Raw genomic sequence first — 27,039 nt, forward strand, 5'->3', positions numbered from 1 at the left:
CAGCTTAAAAACTTCCAGAGATGACATTTCTACTACCTCATTTCACCACTACACAGCTGTACTTAATGCTGGGAAGTTGTTCCTAACAGAATCTAACTAATAGAATAGAACTAATAGAATAGAGGGGACCTCTGGAGGTCTCTGCCCCAACCCTGACTCAAAGCAAGGCAAACCAGATCTTCTTCGCCAGTGTTGGCCAACCAACATCTAACCTGAATCTCCCTTGCTGTAATTTCAGCCATCACTTCTTTTCATGTCTGGCATTGATACAGAAAGCTGATGAGACCTTTTATTTGTGCAGCAACTTTTTGTATATTTAAAGACAAAACACGTCTTCAGAAAGCTTTTCCTTCTCCAAATCTTTCAGGCTTTCCTCATAGGTCACGTTTTGAGAATGCTGGTAATTTTTGCATGCCTTCCCCTGGCAATTGCTAGTTCCCAACCACACAGATCATGGAGCTGCTGACCTCACAAAGAATACTGTGGCTGTAAATGGGAAGAGTYAGAAGCGTGTGCTTCCACAGGCTTCCTCCACAGGGAAGACAAGACAGAGGAAAGACAAGCAAAGCAAAAACAGTTCATCAGATGCTCCAAACACCGGCCTTCAGTTGGGCTGCTTCCCCTCATGTCTCTGACCACCTCCAGCACAAAGAAGCATAAAGAAATTCAAGTGCTCAGTTCAGTTGTTGATAGCTCTGGTACTTCTTGCTGTGCCAACAATGCTGCATGCCCCAGCTCTTCCCCAGGGCTAGCAGCATGAAAGAGTGGAAAACCTAACTCACCAGATATTACTGTTATTGTTTTCTAGTGAGAACATACTTAAAAATCCTCAACCTAAAGGAAAGCCCTTCCGTGCCATGAACAGGCCAAACACAGGCCCTCCCTCCAACTGCTGACAGGCAAACAGAGGGGGGTGTTTCCTGGTGAGATATTTTCCACAACATCTACAAAAGTTAGGACCTGGTCTCTTTTGATGGGTATGGCTGACTGTAAGCCCATGGTTGGATATCTGCTGCTCTGCAAATCCCTTAGCCATGTCCCCCCATCTGCTTTCTGACCCTGTCCTGTGAGCCATGCTTCACTGTCCATCAGATCTGCTCCTTCCCCACCTGACCCCATCCAGCAGAGTGTTTGTAACCTCTTCAAGCATGAGAAAAACTCTGATTTGACTCTTCAAACTTTCTTAGTCCAACATTCCCGTACATCCTCCTCCTCCTCAAATACACATGCATTTCAGGGATGAGAAACTCTAGTCAAACAGGAGATGCTTTAAGAAACCAGGGCTTTGAGCAGAAAGGGTCTTGGTATTTAAACTAGAGAGCCACCTGCCAGCAAACAGCACAGCCCTTGAACGCACAAGGAATTTTGACTTCACATAGTGAAATTTCCTAGAACTTTAAACCTTTGTTGTTGTTGTCGTAGTAGTCTCTCTGGCTCTCTCTGCTTTACAATTTTCTACTTGGCAACCATGTTGAAATGATGCAAAGAAGTAGCCACTGCTTAACTGCAAATTATTAATTAGATGCCAGGGCATCTGTGCATGACTGCACGCAGGGCAAGGRGGGTCTGTGTCCTACATTACAAAATCAACAAACCAGCCTGGCATTGTTTTTCTGCCCAGAGATATAATTTAGTGGCAAGTCTCCATTTGCTCCAGAACTGATTCCTAAAGAGAAGGTACTTGCACAGTCCATTAAGAAGGAGAAGAGACAAAAATAATAATAATAACAAAATAAAAATAAAAAGCCCTTGCTGACCAAGAGCTGTTCCTTTTGCTGTTGAAACTCTTTGCTAAGAGTCTCAGTCTCTTAAAACAAATGCTAATTGTTCTTAGCTAGGAGCTGGCTAGAAATAATCTGACTGGAGACATTCTACTGTAAAATAGCAATGTGATGAAACTGAGAAAGATTTCAGGCACTCAGGGCTACTCAGCTCTCCAGGTTTTCCTAAGACTTACTGCCACCCCAGTGGGAGTTGACACCCCTCCGCTGAGACAGCGTGTCTGGCCACACATGTCCTCCCAGACTACTGCAGCACAACTGAAAGTAGGTTTGCACAAGCCATGGCTGAAGGCACTGCGGTTTTTGGGGCTGTATGTACACTTTGCCCTATATACGTCTCTGCTCCAAGGATCTCATAGTTTAAATACTCAAGACCAAMMAACATCCCAGGGGAATCTGTTCCARTGGGTAATTACCCTCATTGTTAAAAATTAACAACAAAACAATAATCGTAGACAGCTGTGCCTTTCATGCCTTTTATAGCAACATTCCCACAGCACTGCAAGGGACATTGTTTGGGATTCACAAATAAATTTTCACCCCGATTCAGGATAAATCCTTAGTCAACTATTTCAGATGTTTTCCCAAGAGGTAATGACCACTTCCCARCTGACTGTAGCCACAGTATATCTTCCCGACATTGCACATCCCAAGCATTGGGGGCTGGGGATGTTTGATGCTTCTAGGAGCCAAACTACAGACCATGCTTGTGCACCCAGAATTGCTGCCTCCCCTTGTTCTCCGCATGGTTTAACTCACCGCATTGGCTGGCCTTGGAGCTGACAGAAACTTGGGAGGTTCTGGTTGCCTCCTTCCCTCTGGCAGAATCTCACTAGGTGCCAGAGGGCCCAGGGCAAAGGAAGGCTCAAGGACAGGTGTAAGCATGTGAAACCTGCAATGAGCTCATCCTCAAGGGGGTAGGCAGAGGTGGCCAAAGGTGGACCTCAACTGAGCAGAGAAACAACCCCAGCCCCTCCAATCCAAGCAGATAACTTAGGAGAAGAATGACAGAGGCCTTATGGGAGAAGGGTGGAGGGAGGTTGACCAGTCGCAATGAGGTGAATCCTAAAAGGCTGAAACAGGGCACATGGTTTGGAGTGCTTCTGAGGTCCAGTTGGCCAAAGCCTGAGTGGTCTTGGGATTCACGTCTGGAGGCAGATCTTAGCCCCTTGCTTGTCTTGGCTATTAAAACCACTAACAGCACCTAGTGAGCCAGGAGCACATCTAGGGAGTACAGTTAATGCCATGGTATTACTACTTTCAGCAAACTGCCCCTTTGACTACTCTGTTCTCCCAGATTCYACTGCCTCCTACTTATTCAGATGCAATCACTTCTCCAGCAGAGGTTAGGTCACAGAGGAGTCAGAATGTCTTTCCTTGGCCTCACATCTTCCTGAGGCTGTCACTTCTGCTAATTGCWTGCTCTGCACCCTCAGAGGTCTTCTTTGCACAAGGGACATACAGCAAGGGGGGGTTCACTCTGCACAAAAAGCCCCTTGCAKGGCTTCCTGAGACTGAGCTTCAGAGCTCAGATTCAACCTCAGGCTTGAGTCTCCTCCACAACTCATAACAGTTCATATTTCCGCACTCCTGGAAGCGTTAGTGAAGATCAGGGGCAGAGGCTTGCAAGGGACAAGGAAAAGCTRCCACAGTCCACTGAGAGACTGCAGTTGATTGCCACGATACCACAGCCTGTTATAAAACAGGAGCAGGCTGATGCAAACCATTGCATAGGCCTTGTCACAGCTAACAGGAACAGCCAGTGCTTGGTCCCTGGCCTGAGAATYAGAAACTCGCAGTAGTCAAGACTGAAAAAACATCCTGGGGGAATCCACTCCACTGGTTAATCATCATCACTCTTAAAAAATTAGTAACAAAACAATAATAGTAGACAGCTGTGCTTTTCATGCCTTTTATAGCAATATTCCCACAGCACAGTGAGGGACATTGTTTTGGGTTTATAAACAGCTTTTGGGCAACATTCATGATTTCATCTCTTTTTCCATGGCCTACCTCTCACCTGCTAGACTCCACTCATCAGAAAGTAGCCAGCCTGTCACTTCCATTGCAGTAAAATCAACCAGCCAGCAGAAACGCACATGCACATACAGAGCAAGCTTGATCCTAGCCTGTGTGAAGCTTAGCATTCCTTTGCATGTGATGTGGAAAGAGTTGTTCAAACCAGGCTCATAGCAACMTTTTAGACATCGTACTCAGAGTTATGTAAAATATTTTCCCTGCTTTGGTAGCTGGCAAACTTTGTTTTATAAGACAAATGGAATTTATTAATGCAAAATATTTATCAAGTCTTTGTAAATTTTTTTTTTCCAAGAGAGTGGAGAGGTTGACCAGGAGTCTTTCATCTTTGCTGGCTTCTGAATGTTAAAAACAGAGCTGATTTGGAGTGAGACCACAAGCTAGAGCCTCTCTCATTTCCATGCATCCCCTTTTTCTGCAAGTGGTGGCAAGTTCTCCCTTTGATAAATGTACCATCTTCCTGCAGTGACGACAGGAAATGCTTTCAAAACACATTCTCAGATAGGATGATCTCCATCCTACAGATGAACAACAGAGGCAAAAGGCAGTACTGTGCTCACCTCTTCACAGATGAGCAAAACAAAAAGATATTCTTTGCTTCAAGGATCTCACATCATCCAAGAGGTACAGGTAAGGCAGGTACACAGAAAAAGGGAGAGTAGCAGGAATGGGAAGAACAGTACCATTGGCCAATGAAGTAGTCTTATCCCCACTTAACACCACTCTGGACATTGATGTCTACTATTTAGAAATAAAAGAATGGGTAATGCAGCCAGCAACTCTACTGTCATTATATTCCAGGTGAGCAACATAAAATGTCTTATTACTGCCCAAGTCCTCACTGTAAAAGTCACCATCACCTTAAGCTGCTAGGCATTGCTTTTGCAAAAACAAACCAAAGCTCTTGGTCAGGTTGTTGATAGGCTCAGACCACTGACCAATTTCTTGAGGCTTCCATATCTGTCTATTTATCATCTTAGCTTATCCTTTGAGTATTTTCTTCTTTGTTTAGATAGCAGCATAGCCTTCATCTGAGGTTCATAAGAACTTATCATGGCATACACAACAGCTTAGTTAATGATATGGACCCACTTTGGAATAAGCACCTGCTTGTTACAGGAAGTTGCATTGATTTCTGTGTGATTCTTCATGCACTGAGAATGCATAGTTTCAGCTGGCTAGGGTTAAAAAATTAGTTTATGCATGGATTATTTGTGTTTCCCTTCTTCCCTTAAATGACCTGCATCTACTGTACAGTTAAAGTTGTTGGGTTTTTTTTTTCAATACTTCTTTTACAGATTCTCCCTTTTATCTCAAATTCAGTCCATTACAGTAAAAACAATTTCACACCCAATGGCTTGAATGGAAACGGACATGGTTGATGGAGACCAAGCTTCCTTCTTTAGGCAGTCAGTTTGGCCTCACAGCCAGGATATCAGAGAATCTTGCTCTGCCTCAAATCTTCTCCCTTCAAAGGAGAAGCCCAGTAGTAAATGGTGAATTGGAAGAACTTTATTCAGTGAAAAAGCCAAGGGCTCTCTTGGTCCACCCCTTCACTCCTGTGAAATAACATTTATTTGGAATTATCAGGTCCTCTCTCTTAACATAGTGCCCCTTCCCACCTTCAAAGAACTGAAGCCTCCAGAACTGACTGAACTACAGAACAAAGCAGCAAATTGCAGGTCATTTGTCTCAGGATGGGCAAGGGCTGCAGAATACAATGTTCCTCTTATAATATTAGATTTTAATCAAAGGAATGGAGAGGGGTCACAGAGCAAATTCCTGAAACCAAACTCATGAGTTATAAATAAGTATTCCCTGGCATGGACAGAGGCCCCTTTGGAAAAGCCCAGTGAGTCAAGGCTGAAAATATTCCACTTTTTTTGACAAAGTATATTAAAAAAAAGTCATCATTAACAGGAGAGCTACAAGATCTGCGAGGAGCTGTTATCTGCTCTGCAGGTTAATGGGCCCATGTCATGGAAGTGGGACAATGTCATGAAGCTCTAAKCAGAAAATGTGAGAAAAATAAGCACCTTGGAGGAAAAGCAGGTAATCATCTTTTGGCCTGCACTCTTCTTCCAGTTGATGGCCTCTTTTATGTGAAGGTAAGTCCTTGCTTTACAGCCCTCTGCCCAACCCAGGCTGCACTGTGATGAACACAGGCTTTATGCCCCCAAAATTCAGTTTCATCTGCAGCAGCTTTCCCATATCCCCATAGATGGCTCTTTCCATGAATCACAGAAGGGTTGAGGTTGGAAGAGACCTCTGGAGATCATCTAGTCCAACTCCCCTGCTCAAGCAGGGTGACCTAGAGCATGAGAGCACATTTCCAAGGATTGTGTCCAGATGGCTTTTGAATATCTCCAAGGAAGGAGACTCTACAACCTCTCTTGGGTAACCTGTTCCCAGGGCTCAGTAATCCCCACAGTAAAGAAGTTTTTTCTCATGTTCAGATGGAACTTCTTGTGTTGCAGTTTGTGCCTCTCATCCTATCGCTGGGCACCAGTGAAAAGAGTCCAGCGCCATTCTCTCTACATCCTCCTTTCAGATACTTACACGCATTGATAAGGTTACCCCCTCAGCCTTCTCTTCTCTAGGCTGAAAGGGCAGCTGAAAGGGTAAGACTGAACACACGGGAATCTAACATCACTATCCCGAACACACACAGAACAGGTCCTTCAGATTTCTGAAGGCTAGAAGAGTACACAGGAGTCAGAGCAAAGCCTGGAGAATCTTTTACAGAATCCATATTTCAAAAGCCTGGGTCAAAGCCTCGACTGGCATAACCCAGCAGTAATGCATCTGTAATTGCACAGAAATAAGAAACCCAGGCCAGCTCTCCCTCTTCTGCCACAGGGGCAAGGGGCAGCCATGACAGTGCACACAACAGCAGAGCTGCTGAGGGGAGCTCCAATTCATACTTCTTCCTGAAAATCAGGGGTATCCCTCAGGATCGAAGCATGCTTCCGGCAAAGCCCCAGACAATGCAAGCTGCACACAGGGGAGCTCAGATGGTTTCCCGCAGCAACATCCTTTGCCCTCTGGGTCAGGGGAAACACAGAGACAGGGCTACAAAGGGTAGCAGGAAGACCTGCACTCAAGAAAGAGGTGAGTTAAGAATGGACTATAGAAGAAACACAAGGTGGGTAAGATTGGAGTCAGCCATTCAGATCTCCAAACACTGCTACTGCTGCAAGATTGGCTCAGGTGGAGCTCAAGGGAAGTTTGGAGCCTGACACATTGATGGATGCCAGAGTCCTAGGAGGTGGTTTCTTTTAGGGAGACATTGGGCTTTCAGTCACACTGTGTTGGTTTCTCTCACCTTTACTTCTGCAATTTAAGATGTAACAGAGGCACTGCCCTTTGCCCGGGGCAGAGGGAGAGAAGCAGCCAGCACCTGAAGCTCTGAGCTGCAAAATCTGCATTTCATGGCCTGGCTGTAGGCCCCAGCTCCAGTGCYACTTCTAGACCAGTTAAAGTACTGGGGTAAAAACAAAAGGAGTATGGCAGCATCATTCACTTGCTAATTGGCTACTGAAAGGAAGACATCAAATCTGTGATTGCCATGAAAGGATACAGTCTAACTTGCTAAAAACAGAAGAAWAGGCAAGACAGGGCAAAGGAGGAGAGAAAATAGATTGAGTTTCTCAGAAGCACCCCAAAATCCACACTTCCAATTCAAGCAGGCTCAGCAGGGCAGTGAGGTAGGCCCTGCCGAACACCAAGCAATCACTTTTTTTTTTCTCTCTAGTTAGAGAAACCCTTTCTTGCAGAGCTGCCACAGTTCATATGCTCAGAGCAACACTGTGCAGAGAGAAGGTGGGAGCTTTTTGGGAAGGGGGGGGGGGGAGAAGAAAAAAGAGCACATACCCTGCGCTGGGAAAGCCACATCGATGAGCTTGTTAACATTCGAAGAGACTGCTTGGCGTGATTCCTTACACAGTTTCCTGCCAAGAATTTGCAAGAGGAAAGTATATTTAGCAATCCAAGGCATGCCAAAGCCTTGTCAAGAGAAAAAAAAAAAACAAAAAAAAAACCACACACACACTTTGAATATGTGGAATAGCAATTAGACATTTTCTAAGCAGCCATTTTCAAAATGCATCCAGGCATCTAATAAGGGCACGTGAGGCATATCCACAACTCTGCCACACTCCATGCCTCAAAAGACATCCATGAGGAATCGAATATGCAGAGGAAGAATATGTTACTGATGGCAACTGCCCATTTTCAAAGCACTGGGGCCAGTTTCAAGCATGTGACACTCTCCCTGTGAGCCATTGGAAATATACAGTCTCATACCACCACATGTCACTTTATAACATCATTTGAGGAATCATTTCTCTAAACAGAGCCATGAGCCATGCTGCAAAGCGGGGATACACAGAGATATGCCAGCCTCCCCACTTTGGTGGGAGCTGTACCACTAGCCCTGTGATGCTGTTTACCCATTCACCAGGACAGCATTCCTGGAGGGAGCTGGTAAACATTCAGGTGAGATGAGCAGCAGCTGGAAGCACACGAAATTTGATAGTGGGTTGTAGCCCATTAAACTGGCGCTCACATCACACTGCAGTCCTGGTTGACTCTCCCGCTGGCCAACACTCTGAGCTGCAGAGCCAGCAACTAACTGCATCCCCAAAGCTCCTTCCTCCCTAAGAAGAGACCTAGAAAATATTTTCAGGACAGAGTATATCTGCCTGAGGAATGCAACTCACCTGCATTGGTCATTCTTGTTTTTGAAGCACCGCTGTAAACCTCCCAGGGATGCAGCATAGGGGAAGAGGTAAGGAGCAGCTTGGGAAGGCAACTGGTGGCCCTGGATCTTGGACAAGGATGAAGGCAGCCAAGTAAGTGGCGAGGCTATGAGGCATTTGCTGTTCATTAAAGTTAGAAATTGCAGGAAGATCTGCTCCTTGGAATATGGCGTCCATCACTTATAACCATCAGGCTCCCTTATGGTAAACTCCCCAAGCAAAAAACAAAGCCAAAAGGAGGTCCTTGAACATGGCCTGAGTTTGCACCATCCTCAAGTCATGATGCACACAAGGGACAACCAATACCTGTGGATGAGGTGTCACAGCCCAGTGAGCCCTAGGGCCCAACAGTCCTTTGCACTGAAGCATAACACAAATACAAATGGTGCTGCCCCCCACCCCTAGGGCTCCTGTATTCACTACAGGTCACTTGAGATTTCCTACAGACCAAAGAGGCTGCTAGGGAGCAGGAGAGAGCAGGAAGCTCAAACAGGGAAAAGTTCAGGCATTTCTTTTCCTTTCAGAAGCAGATAAATGCTTAACTGATGGACATCAGAATGAGGATAGCTGCCCTGAGGTGTTTCCACCTTTGGTTTCCAAGGGCCATTGGGCTGCCAAAGCACCTGCCTGTCACTTTGATAATACCCACCATCCCCCTTGATTGTATCCTTGATACTGCAAAAAACCCTATGAGATGGACAGATTGCTCCGAAAAAGCTGTCCCCTTCCCATCTGCTCTTCAAAAGCAACTGAGGTCTGACCTTTTCAGCCACATCTACAGAACAATAAGTCATATTCAAAGCCTCCCTTTCCATCAAACCCTCCTCCAATTCCCAAAGCCATAGCAGTCCAGATGGATAAGATGCTGCCTTAAGCTCAAACCTTCAGGGCAGGCGCCAGCACTTTGTTCCATCCTTGTACAGCACCTAGCATGACTTTGTTCAAGTTCCTGACTAAGGCTCAGACTCAACTACAAGTGTACAGAAAGTACTAAGTAAAGTTGCTGAGAATTTGTGTTTTCAGCCTAGATTTCCAAAGGAAACAACGAATTTTTGATGATCACCTGGCCAAATCATGCAGTTGATAGATCAAAATCTCCCAGGGTAAATACAGGGTTTTAACAGAACAAAGGCAACTACGACTCTTAAGAGGTGATCACAAAACCCCCAGCCCCAACCTCCCCATTACTATCTCCTGATGTCTTTTGGTACAGACCCCTGTTCCAGTGTAAAAGCACTGTCATGTTCTGTTGTGAGGGGTGAGGGAAGAGAGAGAAAGAAGTGAAATACCGAGCCAAGAAGCTAAGTAGTAGGTGTAGAGGTGAGCAGAGAAGGCAAAGAAAGTGAAGAACAGAAAAAAAAAAACCAGCCTTGCAATCCTGACTAACAGAGCGGCAGTGTCGCCCACTGGCTGCTTGCAGCATTGCCAGCAAACACTGCTCTAACCACAGCATCTTTCATCTTTCCTACCCCCCTCTATCTTGTACCCTGTACTATTGGCAGCCCTTAAGGCTGACTAGTACAAAAGCCCATGCTCAAGAGAAGGCTAGGGCACCACAGTGCTCAGGAGAACATGACAGCCCCAGGAGCACTGTAGGCACAGCCCATGAGACCAAACCCCACCCTGATCTTCTGTTCCTATTTCCACCCTGCCAGGCTTCCATCCTCTACAAATATTAATCTGAAAGAGAATTAATATCTTCATCAGCAGGAACAGAAGTCACCTTAAATAAAATACAACTTGTGCAATCACCCTAGGTTACTGAGGCAGTGAAGACATTCTCTGCACCAGCTAATGAGCTGCTACTTCATAGCAGTTGGATAGGCTTTAATGAGAAGTCCATACTGTAATCAGAACCACTGCATTAATGAAGACACCACAAAGGAGTGCAGAATCAGATCTCCACACTCAGGAAACTGGAAAGAGAAGGGCATGGAAGTGTGATCCAAGAACACTAATTCAAAAACAAGAGGCAAAATACAAAACAATGCTTCTCAGCTTGTAGAGGCACCTCGTTTGGGGAACAACGAGATCTGGTAACACACACCTCTGCACAACAGCCATTCATAGCCAGCTATAAGCCTTGGAGACAGCAGGTATATTTGAACTCTCCAGGAGCATGCTGACCAGCTTGCCACTTAAGGACTGATTTCAGTGGCYCTAGAACTCCAGAAGAGAATGGGACACACCTAAGCAGAAGATCTGCATCTATTCCAAGGACAGAGTAGCACTTTTCTCTGGCAGACCAGCAAGGCATAGCACTGACTTTCCTATGTCAGATGAATCACATCCATGACCCCCTTATCACTACAAATCCCTGCAAAGTTTTGCTCCAGTAGGAGCATCCGATCCAGATGGCCTTGGACTTCCCCTTCAGCTTTAATGAAAATGTAGTGTTTCCCCGTCCTGTCCTTAAGCCTCCTGTCCAGGAAACTGGGCTGCTATTTCAGAGCTGCCAGGTCTCCCCCTGCCTGGATTGGCTGCACATTACCTCCGCAGAGAAATGTAGCGCTTCCACAGAGTAAACATGCCAAGCCCTTCAGAGCCCCTTCTAGAGATAAAGAGCTGTAAAACCACAGCAACAGCATCGCTTCCCCCTAARCACAGCAGGTGATTTACCAATGAAGGCTTTCATATGATAAAAACAGCAGTGCACATGAGCACAAAAGGGCTCATTTCAATCAAAAATGTCCTTAATGTAACAAGAGTTGCCTTTATTTTGACTTGTGTTCCTAGCATGCAGTGTTGTCCTTGCTCAGAAACTTTCTGGACAGCACTCTCCCAATACGATGCACAGACATGTGGTCAAAATCCCCCAAGCTCCCTCATCTCCAGGTGAGCTGGCAACTGGTATCTCCACTCCACCCCTTTCCTGGGGTCCAAGCAGGACACGGAGCTGCTTCTTGGCATCCAGAGCCTACAGATCTGAGCACGAGCATCAGCTCTCATAGGGCTTCCAGGCCAATTCCCCAGCCCTTCTTTCTCTCAGAGGTCCCCCTAAAGGACGGTTTGGCTACTTGCAAAGCAGCTCCCAGACCACAGCACTTTACAACCTTGTATACATATGTAACCCAAAGTTAGGGACAGTGTCCCTTAACAAACTCACTGAGACAGGTCAGCAGCTATTATTCAGAGAGCCAAGATACCCTCATAGTAGCTCTAAGACTGTGACAACCTCACACACCATTCGTCCTCTCTGCAGCAGGAGAAGCCAACAGGAGAAAAACCAGCTGCTTTAACTGTTCCAGCTATCCACATGCCAGTGCGCAAGCCACTCCCCAACAGAACAGAAACTTGTATCTGAAAAGAAAGTTCAAGACAGTTTGGAAGCAGCACCCCAAGAACCACGTATTTGTGTTGTGGTCAACACAAACCAGGACTAGCAACAGCAGCGCTCAGGACAGCTGGTCTGATTAAACTAGAATGCTGGACAAGCACCTAGAGAAAGCTGCTGCAGGGAAGCCATGTAATAAAAGCAGCAGCAGCAAAGAGACAGACTTCAATTAAAGTTTCTTAAAACTACAGGTTTCTTTAGTAACCCTGCTAAAAGGACACATTGCGGACCATTTCCTGTCTGAAAGATTTTGCCAGGATGGTGTTCATTTGCATACATGTGTTCATTTACATATATGAAAAATGCCACACAACACCATCGCCCTGTGCTACAGGCAGAAATGAAGCGGGTCATGAGAAGAGTGCAGAGTGCTCTCTCCCCCAGGATTTACACCAGCTCCTAATGGAGGAGAACACCCTACCCCTGCACATAGGGCACCTCTTCTGGTGGAGCTGCTCCAGGATCCCCTCCAGCAGTGCCAGGGAGGAGCTGCCTTGGAGAGGGCAGCTGAGAACCCGCTAGTGCCCCCCAGCACCTCTCCCCACCCACCCTCCTTCCAGCCTTGCACCCCAGAGCACTCTGCCCAGTCTCCTGCTTCAAACCCACCAGTTAAATGCAAGACTACCATTTTCCCTCTCCAGCTCTTTACAAGCCACAATTCAGCTTTCCCCTTCAGGCACTGATTTAAAACACCTMTGTTTTTTCCTATAGTTCAGAAATGTTTCAAATGTTAGAACAGTCAGTATCTCTAAAAACCTCCTGGAAAACACAACTGACAGATGTTGAAGGCCATATCTGAACATGAGAAAAAACTTGAGGCTTCCACCTGAACATTCACTGTGAGGGTGAAGAGCACTGGAACAGGTTGCCCAGAGAGGTTGTGGAGCCTCCTTCCCTGGAGATTTTCAAAACTCACCTGGACACGATCCTGTGCAACGTGCTCTAGGTGACCCTGCCTGAGCAGGGGGGTTGGACTAGATGACCTCCAGAGGTCCCTTCCAACCTCAACCATTCTGTGATTCTGTATGTAGGCTGCCCTTGCCGCATGCTCCTCCCTCCATCCCCTTGATATCCTGGCCTCTAAGAGGAAGCTGGAGATGGAAGTCACCTAAGTACCAGCCTCTGCCTTTGGAAGGTAATGTGAAGGATATACAGCTTAGTATGAATGACACTGGACACCTGAATACCTGATTTTACTTTACTAAAAAAAAAAAGTTTGCAGCACTGAATCAAAAAAAATGTTTCACGAACAAGTTCAGGAACATGAAGTTAAACTTCTGAGCTGCAGACAGGCTTTTTCCAGCTTTGGGAGTAGTTTTCTATTCCGAAATATGTTCTGAATACATCTTTCAAAGATACCACGCTCATTAACAACATCATTGCTGTATCTCATCACCACCCCAAATCCATTTAAAGACAACACTGGAGCAAGGGTTAGCAGCCACTACGTTACCTGCTTACTGTTTTTCCTCCAGAAACCATCAAAGGTTATTATCAAGACCTGTACTGCTAAGGACAGGAAAGGTGCTGCAGTCACCAAAAAACCCAGACAWAAACAAACCCATAACCTCACACCAAATCCAAACTTACCTGACAAACAGACTGTAAAAAAATGTTTTGGTATCTTAAGCTTGATAGTCTAAAGAGACGATTTGCAGACAATTATTAACTCAAGACTGAATGTCCCAGTAGTCTGTTCAGCATGACCTTTTACTGTTTCAGTTCAAAATGGATTAGGGAACCTGAACACACAGACACGGGAGCCTCCTATCAGGAAGTAGAAAGAGCAAGCCAGAACGAGCAGGGAAGCAGTGACAGCAATGGAGGAAGATAGCTGCTCTTGTACCATTTCAGTCTCTCAAAGCCAGACACGGTGTTCTTTTTCTCTCCATCTTGCAGCACACACCCTGACCCCCAAGGACAAACAGGAAGAGGCAGATATATTCTCTCCTCTCACATCTGTCCATTCCTCCACTCATATTTGCTCTACTGTCCCTCAACGCACAGAAATGAAGGACGTATCAAGGTGTCCCAGGCTTCTTCACAGCTATTTAAGTTTTCCTCCAATTCACCTCACACATTTGGGCAACAGAACCAGAGCACACAATTAACTGAAAAGGAAAAGTGATTTTTTTAACAGCTTAATCCATAACAAGAGCTATTCAACCATCAGATAAAATTATCAGTGCCTCTATAATTATACCTACAAACACAGCGCAGCCAGAAAGATGGGAATTTGTGCAGAAAGATGAACACAATTCCAATCCATATTTTATTGGTGAAAGGACAGATCTTGACAGTGGTGAAAAACTACATTTCACAAGGAGAATAGGATGTAGCTTCTACTGGTCTTTTAATTCTTTCAGTCTTCTGATCGCAGATTTGACTGTCACTGCAGAGGTGGTACTGGAAGAAGAAGCAGAGTCATTCGCACACCGCAGTAGAAGCACATCCCGCCCCACCGTTGTTTTTTTAGACAAAACACTATTCATTTCAAATAGTTATTGCTTGATTGCATTGTCAACAGGGGGATAATTCCACTTTGATTTCCATGACAAAGAGTAGGCCCATGTCTAAGGAAGAATGCACAGTTTTACAAGCTGCATTTTAACCCCAATTATGGCATATGCATGGACTGCATGCACAGGGACATGGGCTCTGATTCCTAGCCACGACAAGGCATTTCAAACAGTGGCCACAGACAAGAAATCCAAAAACCTGTGATATTGATATACACACTCAAAAGGTGTGGGTAAAACAAAACTTATCTACAGTCAAAAGAATCAGAAGGAAAAATAATCGCCAGGTAAGAGGCTTAATTGTTTAGAAGCTGTTGGAGCTCTTTAAGAATAGGTTAGATAGGCATCTGATGACATCCACATAGCTTATTATGCCCCGAGATGGTTGGGCAGGCCAGCCATCYTTTCTGCTCCTTCTCTTCCAACATCATCAAAAAACTAGCTCTAGCATACTACCTTGTACAAGTGAGAGCTGTTGCATCACCAGTAAGAAATGCTACTATGACTGAGGCAGAAGAGAGACTGCTTAGGTATTAACATTTGTTTCACCATTTGCAGATGCTTGGATTTCTTTTGTTGAAGCTTTGGAGAAGATCCAGAACTTACGTTTTTTAAAAGTAGAAGAAATGCTCTGATAAAGCCCAGAATGGTGATGAAAGTTTGGAGGGACTCACCAAAAACAGAAGTAGTAATATCATAGGTGAAATGCAATGTTCACAGAAGCTGGGCAAAAGATATTGGCAAAAATTTGAAGTACTTAAAATTCCAATCAAATTTTAACAATGCAGGAGAAAAAAAAACAAAACCCTGCACATGTCACTAAGTCAGACAGACAGACAGATCTCCTTAATGGCTAGTGCCTTAAAAAAAAGAAAAGCAAATAAAATGTTGTATAACATATCAGCTATGTGAAAACAAAGAAGCTGCCACATTTCCTTACTTGTAAGTCCAGGCACCACCAGCAACTGTCTTCATGCAAGATCCACAGTGCCAGATACCCACAGCCTTCCTCTTCATTTTGGTCTGTAAAAAATAAAAATAAATTAAATTAAAAACCCAATAACCATGCACTCTCCATAAGCTAGAAAAAACAATATATACTCTAGAACTACTTCAAAAAACAAATTTCAGATGAAGATTTCAGCATCACACCACAGCACTAACTATAAGCCTAATATTTATTTAGATCACTTAGAACAGAAAAAAAGTCCTTCTGAAATATTTTTTCATTCAGGTACAAAACATAGCTTATTTCTAAATACACTATCAACAATTCAGCTCCTCCTGAGGAGAAAAAAATAGTGGAATTACACTGGAAATAATACCAGATGAGAATAGYAGTTATTACTACTAATTTGGCACCCATATTATTAGTTCTACCTGGACATCCTCAAACTGCTCTAAACTGGAATCCTTACAAAGAATATCAAAAGAGTGAGTGGTAGGTACCAGATTCCTTTCACCTATGGAAGACTATTATATTGCAAGGATGACAATGGGTTTGTCTATAATAGATTTACACTACTGTTGAAAACAGGATTATCAAGCCAACACATTTCACATGAAAGATCTTCAATATAAAAAAACAGGTAGAAAGCTTTTTCAATTACCAGACACTTAAGAACACCGACATTAGTGATATCAATAGAAATTACTTGGAACAAGCTGATGGGCCTCTCAAACTGTCAAGACTCAAATTTCAAACTGAATTTTCATCATGTATAAGGGCAAATAAGACTACCTTCTTATCAGTCATTCCTCCCTATCCAGGGCTATACAGCACACAAATACTTTTATATAACAACTGCAATCAAAAATTTCAAGTGGAAAAAGCAAGCTCCCTACTTCCCATGAATAAGCTGTAAAGTTAACRGAGAAAAATCATGCATAACAACTGCATTATTTCAATTTTGTCAGGTCTTTTTATTAGATAACTAAAATGTATAGTCCGACATTTCTCACTCCTTTGTGCAATGAAAAATAATTTAAGTTTGCTTTCATTTAACTACCACAGACCATRAAACCTGAAACATCTGTTAAGTGTTTTTATTTTAAAAAGCAAGAGGAATTTTGACAGTAGCCTAAATTTCACAATGAACCAGTTACTGTCTCAAAACCAGTCGAGCTATTACCTTTCCAAAAGAAAAATTTGAAACAAAATTTAACACTGAAACAAGAACTGCGTTTCTCATGTCAATAGCAAAAGGCTGATTTGGGGGAAGGAGGTCTCTCACCTTGCCACAGAAGGARCAGGTATACTTGGCATGCTGGCTAATTTCAATCTTCTTCACCATTTTCCTAAGGGACGCACCATAACGGGTACCGTATTTACCCACAATCCCAACCTTCTTGGTGCGCTTAGCCTGGTGGGAGACAAACCGGCATCACCGAGACCGCCACCTCTTCGCAGCGCGCCGAGCGAAGCGCTCGGCCCGCGGCAGCGGGGCCCCGCCCGCCCCGGCCCCCGCGCCCCGCCGCCCACGGGGAGCTCCGCTCTGCCCCGCGCCGGGCCCCGCGACCGCAGCGCGGCGTTCCCAGGCTGATGGCGGCGGATGCGCCGCCGCGCCCCCGACACTACTCACCATCTTGCTAGCGGACCGCTGGGGGAAAAGGGAAGGCCGCAGTGCGCATGCGCAGTATGAGCCGTCGCCGCCGGAAGGGCGGGGAAGGCGGCGGAGCATAGAGAGGACGGGACTCCAAATGGGTCTCTCTATACTGTGGTGGGGCGCAGCTCTATGGTCGCCAGGGCTCTCCCTGCCCTTGCAGCGTTGCTGGTGCCGCGAGTAGGGGAAAAGCAGCAGCTTTTTCCTCCCCCCCCCCTTAATTCTAAAAGTTTGTCCCCCGATAACGGGGATGTCTAAATCCTCCAAACTCACAAACCGGAATTTATCTGCTGCTTGGGTTGGAAGGAGCCGTCACTCAGAAAACACTGTGCATCCATGGGGGTATACTGCAAACCACCAAGCTGTAAAAGTGATCCATATCAGCCCTGGTTTTATTGGATGGGAGATTTAGCCAGAGAATACAGATTTCTGACTTTCTATCCAAGGATATTATAAAAGGAAAATAGATAGAGCAGTTTCTTTAAAAAAAAAAAAAAAAGTAAAATCAGTAGTTGGTAGATGTTAAAATAAAAAAGGAACAGCAAACTAGTCTGGAGCTTTAGAAGGAAAGAGAAACCACTGAGGATAAATTCTCAATCTTAAGACACACCAGCCCTCAAAACAAAGATTTTAAACTACACAGATACATGGTAGGGTGCAACCGATCAGATTTCCTCGCTGGTCACTGAGTATCGAGCCAAACAGCCATAAAACCTCGTTGTGCCCCAGGCTCAGAAGTGGATTCCCAGGGCCCAGACAGTACCCCACAGACACCCAAGAAACACTGTCTGCCTTTATCATAAACACAGAAGCACAGGGCCAGACACTGAAGCAAAGCAGAGTCTGGGTGGCGCAACCCAGGGAGGGATTTCTCGGGCGCTCAGACCAAGTGGAGCGAACGCACACAAGTGAAACRCACACTGACGCTGCTGAGTTGCAATGCTCGTAACAGGATTAACAACCCATTAACCTCCATTAAGAAATAATCTGGTTAGTCTGAGAGGTTTTTAATGATCAAAACTAGCCATAATTCATCACTTTGCACAAAGATGGAGCAGAGGACTGCTGAGCCCACCTGGTGAAACCACCCCTAGGTATTTCTTGCGGAGTAGCAACACTCACCTCATTGCGCTGGAGGGTGGGGATGGAGACGCACATGCTGTGGCCTCCCTTCTGGGTCGTGGGGCCGACATCCCACTGTCACAGCCACCGTTCACGTGCCCATCCAGGTGAGCCGGGTCCTTCATCCCAGCAGTTCCCACAGGAAGTCTGCAGAACAATGCACCTTTCCTGGGTCCAACCCCCATCCTAATTTCCAGCCTCTGCTTATTTATGACTTATGACTGGTGTATACCCAGTGTCCTGGCACTACGTTAGCTTTTCTCTCTCTGGTGTTTGTACTTTTGAGGTGCTCATGGACAGACGTCATATCCCCTCTTGGCTCTTGTTTTGAGGGTTGGAATGCTTGCATTTCATTCCCTCTCACGTGATGGGCTCCCTGCTGCCCTGATGATSTCTGTAAGCCCTTCTCCAGTTTGAGCAAGTCTTTCTGGGAGAAAGGGCCAGGGCTGTGTTCCAGATGAGGGCTCAGCAGGGCTTTAGAAAATGGTATTTATATCTCCCTCTGTTGAGTGGAAATCTCTCTTTCAATACAACCTAGGAGCATATCTGCCCTTTTCAGATGCTCGTCATAATGATGACTCACAGGATACATCTTCAAATACCAACATATTAAAAAAAATAATAATAATCCTTTGGTTATTTGGTAAAGAAGTCTGTCAGCCAGCACAWACAGGACAGAGAATCTACTACTATTCTCCAATCTGTATCTACAAAATTAGTGTTCTGTGCCAATACAGTGCCTTGTCATATCCTTTGTCTACCAGTATTAGAGACAGCTCTGCCTGTAACCAAATCCAACTCTCTCAGACTACAGCCATCTCCCAGCACTACCACAATAAAAACATGTTTCTAACTGACCGTGAAGATAGGATGAATGCAGACAGGCCAGCACAGCTCCAAAATCCTTGTCTTGTCAGTTYGTCGCCTTGAACTCTTCTGCATGTCCCAGACTGGCTGGCCATACATACTGCAGCAGTAGCTCAAACTGCTCYATTTCATTGCTGAGGTTCTGTTATCTGTTTTTTCTGGTTGGGCATCCCTCATAAAATGTGTCTTTCTATTAAGTGRATGAGAATACAGATACATGCATACAAGCAAGTAAATAGTCCTGGTAAGATGCTCTGAGACCCAAGCTCAGTTCCAGTACTGTAATAAAATGACTGCAGTTCTGTGTTCCTCCAAATTCAAACACGCCCAGGATACACAGTGTTGTGGTTGCCCTAATAGTGTTTCTCATATAGTAGACTGATCAACGTATTTGTCTTTTTCATTTGTGTTGTGACAGCATCAAGATACCCTAATRCACTAGATCATGTAGGAGACAGCCTTGCCTCAAAGAGCTCCCAGAACACACAGAATAACAAAGTAAGATGAAAGAACTCCAAAAGGCACCCTCTTTAAGAGGTGAAGAATGGAGGCCCAGAGGAAACCACAGGTGTCCCAGAACTTTCCACAGGTCCTTCTATCAACTTCACTGGGCTTTAGACAATGCCAAAAAATTATGGCTGTCTTTGATGGGCAGGTATAGGAGGCCCCAAGAGCATTGCATGTTCCTGAGTATGCACGTGGGCTTTGCTGGCAACCTGCAGACTGCCATGTACAACTTCTCATCAGCAAGCCTTGCAGATCCTATGTGAGCCTGCTGGCTGCATCCCAACCACCTCCTCATCATACTAATGACAGACTAATAGTGTAATTGGGCTACGGAAAGCATGTAGAATCTTTCCAATCCCTTGATGTAATGACTAAAAGCACTTTTTTGTAAGAGATTCTTTCTCCCTTTTTAATCTAGCAAGGATAAGGGGAATCTCAAGTGTACTTGAAGATCCTTTGTAACCATGCAGCAGTCCAGCTGAGATTTCATGGGTCATTTCAAAGAGGCACACCTAGTATTATTCTAATGGGGCTAGGATTTATCAATATATGAAYAAGACAAATTGAGTTTATGAGAAGCGGAATTCTCCAAGGGTACTTTCAGCAGAATTCAGAAAAAAATACTATTTCACTGTAGCTTTACAAGGAGGAAGAGAATTTTTCCTATAGGAGATGATAATATGGGTATACAAATAAGGTCTTCAATTTTTTTTTTTTCCCAGTAGGCAGATGGCAACGTTTCTCACCCCTAGCTCAAAACAACCTTCCCTAAAAGAGGAAGGATCACGTGTCCTAGAAACAGATTAAATTCTTCATGCTCAAGGAAAAAGCCGTTTAGAAACACTTAAGAGTGTGCATTTATCTCCTGGCCAGTTGTTGGAGCGAGAGAAATGATGTTTAGCTTTAACTCTCAAATTGAGAAATAAAGCATTTCCCTCAATTGGCCAGTCACACATTTCTTGCTCCTACTCTTTCTTCACCTGTACACACATCAAAGCACCTTTTGTACAGTCATGAATGAACTGCAACAGTCTCTAGCCAGCACTACTGCATGCACAGCCTGTAGGGCATTTCCATGACTACACTTGCTGTAAATGGGATAATCAAATCCTTTAATGCAGGAAAAAAAAATCCCAGTTATTATCAGATTGATCTTGTAGCACAAACATTTTGCTCCACTACAGTGAAAGAGCAGGCTTTCTGTCAGTATCTGGTATCTGCCCACAATCAAGCAACCTACCTACCCAGCATGTTAGTTCCTGGCCTCCAGAAGCTAGATGCAAGCCTTGAGCTTTGCCTCCCCCTCTCTCCCTGCCCCCTCCACAGATTATGGCCATAAAATATAGATAACTGGAACCTCTATGAAATTACATCTTCTCCCCTACTCCCCAGTTCCATTTGCATGACACTAGCCCATTACCAAGTATCTTCCAGTACTAAGACCAGAAGGGGGAAAGACATGAATTTGGGATCATGTTACACTGCACTGGCAACAGTACACAAGAAATGAAAGATGACTGCGCAGATGATGCCTCAGAAGACTAGTCATGATACACAGACCCATTTGTCTTTACATCAATAGTGGCCTCCAGAAGTTTCACAKAGGCATCACTGCGGTAAGATGGAATCAGGCTACTCACAAGGGACAGGGATTTTGAAAGGAATGAAAGAGCAGGTTTGCTCAGGTGGCACAGAGGCTGAGAGTTCAGGTCTCCCAGTTCACAGCRCTGACAACACTGTGAACAATGAAAACTATTGCAAATCAAGTACAGGCATTTTAATCACTACATTAAGCAACAGCGCTGCTTCTAGCATTCTTAGTGTAGCCAGCACATATCTGTAAGGAGAGTGAATAACAGGTCCTAGGGTACCAGCCTAAATGTCATATGGAAGTAGGTGGTGATTCACCTATACGGAAATATCATTGGAGCTTCCCTTTTGAAGGCTGATGTACTTTAGAAATCCCAAAAGGAAATGTCCCTAGAGAGCCCAACCCTGTAGTCACTGTATATATTTAAGACAAACACTAGTATGTATTTCTCAAGCTTAAGGTCCAAAGGGGAGATGAAATTCTAAAATAGAAAAAGTACCCAAAGCTTGGGAGCTATGAGTTAAAACAACATTTTAAAGTAAGCAGCTTAGTTCAGAATCATTTTTTCTGCTCTTACAAAAAGAGAACAAAAGTCTGCATACATCCCCCTCTCCTCACTCATCTGCGGAAGTCTTGAATCTTAAAGAAAGAAAACACACACACACACACACCCCTCTCCTGGGCAGCCAAGTTTAATCACTGGCAGTCAGCCCAGCTTTCATCTTCTCCAGAGGCAAGAAGCACGTGCCATAGAGCAGGTCCTTGGGGTAAGATTTAGCAGATGAGGCCAGAAGCCAGCATGCCCAGGAGCACGTGTGCCTAACTGGCAATACACACCTGCTGTTAGACAGTTCAGCAACTTGGCTTCAAGGTACTGACTGCTCTGCACACACAAAGGTCTGGGGCTCTCTCTCCTCCCCCCACCTTCACAGAACATCAAGATTTGTCAGGACCCAAATTTCTTTTCTCCTCACTGCCAAAACAAACACCAGACAGTCAGTTTCTGAGTAACACAAATAAGGGCCAAATTTTGCCAGGGAACTGACTCCTATAAATAAAAATTAAACTTCTCTGAGGCTACAGCAGCCCTTTGCAGAGGACTTGGATTATTCATGCACTCTACAGCTGCTGAGACACTAGTCTTTGCAACAGCTCTGTCATGTGAATGACAGTTATCTATTTGCTTTTTAAACAAAACAACTGTGGAAGCTGAGGTGTTGAAACAAAGCAGTGTGCTACTTGCCCATGGCCACTCAGTCACCAGCAAAACCAGGACTGCAAAAYCTGCAGGCTGCAAGCTGCACATTCATCTGTCAGGCTGCCTTCTCTCCTAATCCTTTGAGATGAAACACACTAGGGATACAGGAGAACTCACTCAAAGTCACTTTATTTCTGTAAACTCAAAAATAATACATTGATTCCTTTTGCTGTTTTTAAATAAAAATCTCTTAGCCACCTTTTCTTTTGTTGCCACCATTAAACTTTAAAAAACTCCTCAATACRCCGTTTTTTAGGGGGACTCACTGAGCATCTCTCTCCTTCCATATTCTGTAAGGCACTTTCAGGATCAAAGTCAAAGCAAGCATCAGCTGCCTCCAAAAGCAAAACTTCATCAGCGTCATCTCTGTTCTCAGAGAAGGTCCTCTGGAAAAGGTCATAGATGGTCTTCTGCTTTGGATCTGACTGAGAAATTAGAATAGACAGAATACGCATATGCATAGTCAAATAAAAACATATCAAGTGACAATAACATAGTATCCCCACTTTCCTACCCCCTTTCCATCTTCACTAGCCAACAGAGAATTCAAAYCCAGAGGGGATATAGCTATGCTTGGGTGCTGGGATGCAGGAGGAATTCAGTCTCGGCTGAATCTGAACTCCATACAAAGTCACATGCCATTACCTTCCTGCCAGCAAAAGGTAGATATGCAAAATACCATAGTATCTTCAAAGAGAAGGAAAGATCCTGTACAAGGCACCTTCTCTATATAAACTTCTGCAACGATCCCCCTCATCAGAGATGGCCCTACACATGTGATTGCTGGCAACAAGGCTTACTCCCTCATGGTGCAGAGATCCTCCTTCCCCCCAAAAGCATCCCTGAGAGAGCTGCAGGCAGCCAGAAATCCCTACAGGAAGGCCTCACTGCCAGGGATTGTATCTGGTTGTGCCCTGCTAGATCTTTCAGGAAGAMGAGTGGCTTTGACAGCAAAGATAATACAGTCTACAGTTAAGTTAACAGCATGAGATCTGCAGTTCCCGAGAGGGACACCATATTGCTCTAAATTGCCTGTTCCCACGCCATCTTTTCCTCCCATGATTCTTGTCTGTGCAGAGGAAATTCCACAGACTCTTATGAGGCAGCGAGCTGCTGCAGAGGCTATTTTATGTCTCCTTCCCCACAGCAGGGTTTGGAACAGTTTGGAGAGTCCAAGTCAAGGCATAGATCCAGGAAGGCATTGGAGAATCTGGTCTGTGGCATTTAAGGCAGAACAGGTGTCACGTCAGCCTGCAAATCACCTGACAATCTAGATGTACACAAGCCAAAGCCCATTCGCCTCTCCCAGGGAACGCTGATGTTCTTTCAGGAGTTTTTTCAATTACCTTAGGGTAGTAATCAGTGGGTTCAGCTGTTTCAGAGAAATTGGCTTCAGAAAGACCAGCTTCACCCAGCACTTTTATTTTCTCTTGAATCATTGGCCTAGGAGTGACAAATTGCAGGTATTACTAGAAGAATGTAAATATCATGCAAGATACCATTATCCAGGCAGAGGAACACAGTCATTTACTATGAGCAGATGAAGAAAGATATGACAGAGGTATAAAAGATAACTTTTCTGCAAGAGCTTGTTAGCTCCTTAAYCTGTCCTGATCTTGTTTATGATGATTGTATTGCCCTAGGATATCGATCAATCCAATAAGTAACAAGTAAGAAGAGAATGTGATTTCAGGCTATAAACATTTGGAGGGGATACACATTCAGGCAGAAAAGCAGTTGACTGTGGCAACACTAATGACATGAAGTCAAAATAAGAGGAGGCAGTTAAAGGGAGTCTTCAYGGGCTGTGTTCAGTCTCCAAGACAGGCAAAGGTAATCCGTATCAACAGCCACCTCAGCATTTCTAGGGTATCTCCGAATGTACTGTGGGAAGAATCCAGCTCCAAGCCAGTGAAGAGACAACACTGGCCCAAGAGGTCTAGAGAGGTCCCAACCGTATCTCCAGACTGGTCACTCTGAAAGAAGCAAAGGCCACAGCATAGCAGCACAATTAACACATTTACCAAATGGCCTTGTTTTCTTGTTCTCTCTCTCCTTTAAAAAGGATGCCACTGTCCTTCTTTGAAAAGCTACTTTCCTTCCAGTTAAACATTAACAACTGCACGGACAGCATTTCACAAATAAAGGCAGAATTACTGTCATTAACTTTTCGTGAAATGTGGGCAGTGCATCAGTTTCCAGATCCCTGCATTGTAGGGTTATAATTATTTGCAATCATGATATTCTGGGAACTGCACAAGTTCGCTCAGTTCGTTTGTTCTTTTAAATGAGGTAATAAAGATGTAATTTTGGACCTTAAATGAACCAGCCGGCGGATAATTTCTTTTCATCATTTGCAGGTCAGTTCCCTTGCAGCACTAAGGATTCCCCAGATCCTCCATTTCCCCAGGATGTCAGATTCCCTAGCCYCAATGACTGCTGCACCCTGACAGCCCTCATCACAGCCCGTGAAGCTCAGACCACATTTCCMCAGAGGCAGGTCAGCAGCACTTCTTGAATTCATCTGAAGGGCTCACCGAGGAGCAAGAGGAAAGCAGTAGTGCAGCCCTCCTCCGCAGCTCCCTGCCTAAGCACTTGGCAGCCAGATTGTTGCTCAGACTTGATCCACGATACATCAAATGATCCCCAGTCCCTTTTAACTTTGCTGGAAAGTACTCACAGTACCCCAGCATATGAATGCTCTGGGCTGTATCTAAGACACTTCCTGCTCTTTACTCAGAACCTGTGAAGGTTTTAGATATAGGAACTCTCCCAGAATTTCTCTCAACAGTGCTTTCTTTGTCCTTCTTGCCACCCACTTAGTTATGTCCATTGTGGCCAGGCCACGTTACCAGCTCACAGCAGCCCTAGGTGACAATTACCGCTCCTCCCCTCACAAAGTTGAAAAACAGTGCTGACATTAAGCAACCTAAGTCACATATGTGACAAACAGTGAAAACAAGTAGAGGGAGAAACAGAAGGGGCTCTCTCCACTTCCTACCATAAGAAGTCATCTGCTGTGCCTTTAGCCACCAAGTAGTGAACATTAACAGAGCTGGTCTGTCCAATTCGATGTGCCCGATCTTCTGCTTGGATCAAAACCTTTATGTAAAAACATGACAAAGAAAATGAAGTGAGAACTTCAACATTTAAGAAATAACATAAGAACCATAGAACAGGGAGCTCTCCTTTCTTGTGCTTAGTGACTATTTCTTTTCTGGATCCTGCTAACACCTGGAACCCCCAACACAGACCAAGCCAAGAAGTCACCCAGTGCAGCAGCACCCCTAAAAGGTACTGAGCATTTCTCACAAGCTGCTTTAAACCCTCTTCCTCACTACAGTCAGCGGGACTTAAGTAATTCAGGAGATGAGGCTCCTCATGTAGGACTCACTCCCAGGAGACTGCGGAGTAACATAACATTATGCAGAGATACTTAAACTCTCTCGAACACGGAGCGCTGCCTCCACTAGCTGACTCTGCCCAGGGCTCTCCATAAGCCGCATTCACTCACAGAGCCCTTGTCCCAAGGTGTTTGCTGCCAGATGCAAAGACAGACATACGCAGCTGCAATTAAGGCAAACTGCTAACTAAACTGGGAAAATCCATGCTCCCCTCTGCTTATGGAGGAAAGCAAAGGGTCAGTATTGATGATGGGCCTTTTCAGGTCTTGGCTAGGCAGGGGGAGCTGATGACAGCTCTGCCAAGTTAAGAAACAGGAATTTGTTTCCCTTTCAGGTCATCCTCTCCAGCCAGTGAGCTGTTTAACCAGCCGCACTGGTTCAAGTCCAGGCAGTTGGGTGTGCACAGACAAGCGTCAGGGGAAAAAAAGAGAAAACCCTAGAGGAAAACATCTGCCCGTTGCATCTCCTCCACAAGCTCCAACATTTCTGCTTGGCAAGCAGCATCCAGCCCATCTTCCCTCCAGGAGCCGTACCCCTGGATTCCAGAAGAGCTCTGCAAACACCACCAGGTCTGCAGCAGACAACGTCAGGCCCATGTTTGCAGCAGTGAGGGACAGGACAGCCACAATCTGTTTCTCTGAGAACTGGAACTTCTGGCACAGAGACTGCCGCTCAGCTGAAGGTGTGGAGCCATCAATGCGAATGTATTCAACACGCTGAGAAAAAGGCAGAGGAAGAAGACACTTAGCTGCCTTGTATCCCCTTCCCTGTCTCCCCGTTCCATGTTTTAGAGGAATTTTGCTTCCCTTCCCCATACCAGGGCTAGGAAAATTAAACAAAAAAACCCTCAATTTGTTGCCTTTTTAAGAYCTTTCCCTATTTTTAAAGTACAGGCACTGTAGCTCAGCATGTACTGTACCTCCCCTCTGCTCACAATGTATGACRTGCTTCTGTGCCCTACTGCTCCCCTACCAGACCGGAGTAACAAAAAGGATGGCAACAAGCTGGCAACTCAGTGAAAAGGGAACTGGTTTGACATGAGCTGAACATTGCCCACATACTGATGTTATAGCTGCCATAACCTCTCCAAGTCTTCTCCACTGTTTGCAGTGTGAAGACATGGGATCCTACATATCTTAGTTGCACCCTCAGGAGAGATGTGAAAACCCTGGATGATACAGGACCATCACTCTCCACTGTCCAACCTCTTTATGGCAGCATCCTCCAGCAGAGCAAAGGCAGCAGAATCACCAGTG

At 44.9% G+C, this 27,039-nt stretch overlaps 3 protein-coding genes across 8 annotated transcripts in view; all 3 read right to left on the bottom strand.

The window, feature by feature from the left end:
- The window catches only part of IGFBP2 (insulin like growth factor binding protein 2), a 104,726-nt gene extending 90,522 nt beyond the window's left edge, over positions 1-14,204 (bottom strand). The window contains exons 1-2 of the mRNA XM_026078017.1: positions 14,120-14,204; positions 7,692-7,768 (exon numbers count right to left, since the gene is read on the bottom strand). Of these exons, the coding sequence (XP_025933802.1) occupies positions 7,692-7,768; positions 14,120-14,181 (139 nt within the window). The 5' untranslated portion in view covers positions 14,182-14,204. The remainder of the gene's footprint in view (positions 1-7,691; positions 7,769-14,119) is intronic.
- RPL37A (ribosomal protein L37a) lies at positions 14,168-17,127 on the bottom strand. The gene is made up of 4 exons (XM_026078016.1): positions 17,014-17,127; positions 16,666-16,794; positions 15,372-15,454; positions 14,168-14,318 (listed from the first exon to the last, which is right to left on the bottom strand). Exons 1-4 carry the CDS (start codon positions 17,110-17,112, stop codon positions 14,255-14,257), a joined length of 375 nt encoding a protein of 124 aa, XP_025933801.1. The 5' UTR covers positions 17,113-17,127; the 3' UTR covers positions 14,168-14,254.
- Positions 17,128-22,514: 5,387 nt separating this feature from the next.
- Positions 22,515-27,039, bottom strand: part of SMARCAL1 (SWI/SNF related, matrix associated, actin dependent regulator of chromatin, subfamily a like 1) — a 41,767-nt gene continuing 37,242 nt past the window's right edge. For 5 of the 6 annotated variants that reach the window (XM_026078064.1, XM_026078066.1, XM_026078067.1 and 2 more), the window contains 4 exons: positions 26,317-26,499; positions 25,381-25,481; positions 23,726-23,822; positions 22,515-22,804 (listed from right to left, as the gene is read on the bottom strand). In XM_026078064.1, coding sequence (XP_025933849.1) covers positions 22,598-22,804; positions 23,726-23,822; positions 25,381-25,481; positions 26,317-26,499 — 588 coding nt within the window. In that variant the 3' untranslated portion in view covers positions 22,515-22,597. The remainder of the gene's footprint in view (positions 22,805-23,725; positions 23,823-25,380; positions 25,482-26,316; positions 26,500-27,039) is intronic. The other variant, XM_026078065.1, reaches the window with a different exon arrangement.

Source organism: Apteryx rowi, unplaced genomic scaffold (assembly GCF_003343035.1).
Source record: "Apteryx rowi isolate R43461 unplaced genomic scaffold, aptRow1 scaffold_47, whole genome shotgun sequence".
Classification (NCBI taxonomy): Eukaryota; Metazoa; Chordata; class Aves; order Apterygiformes; family Apterygidae; genus Apteryx; species Apteryx rowi.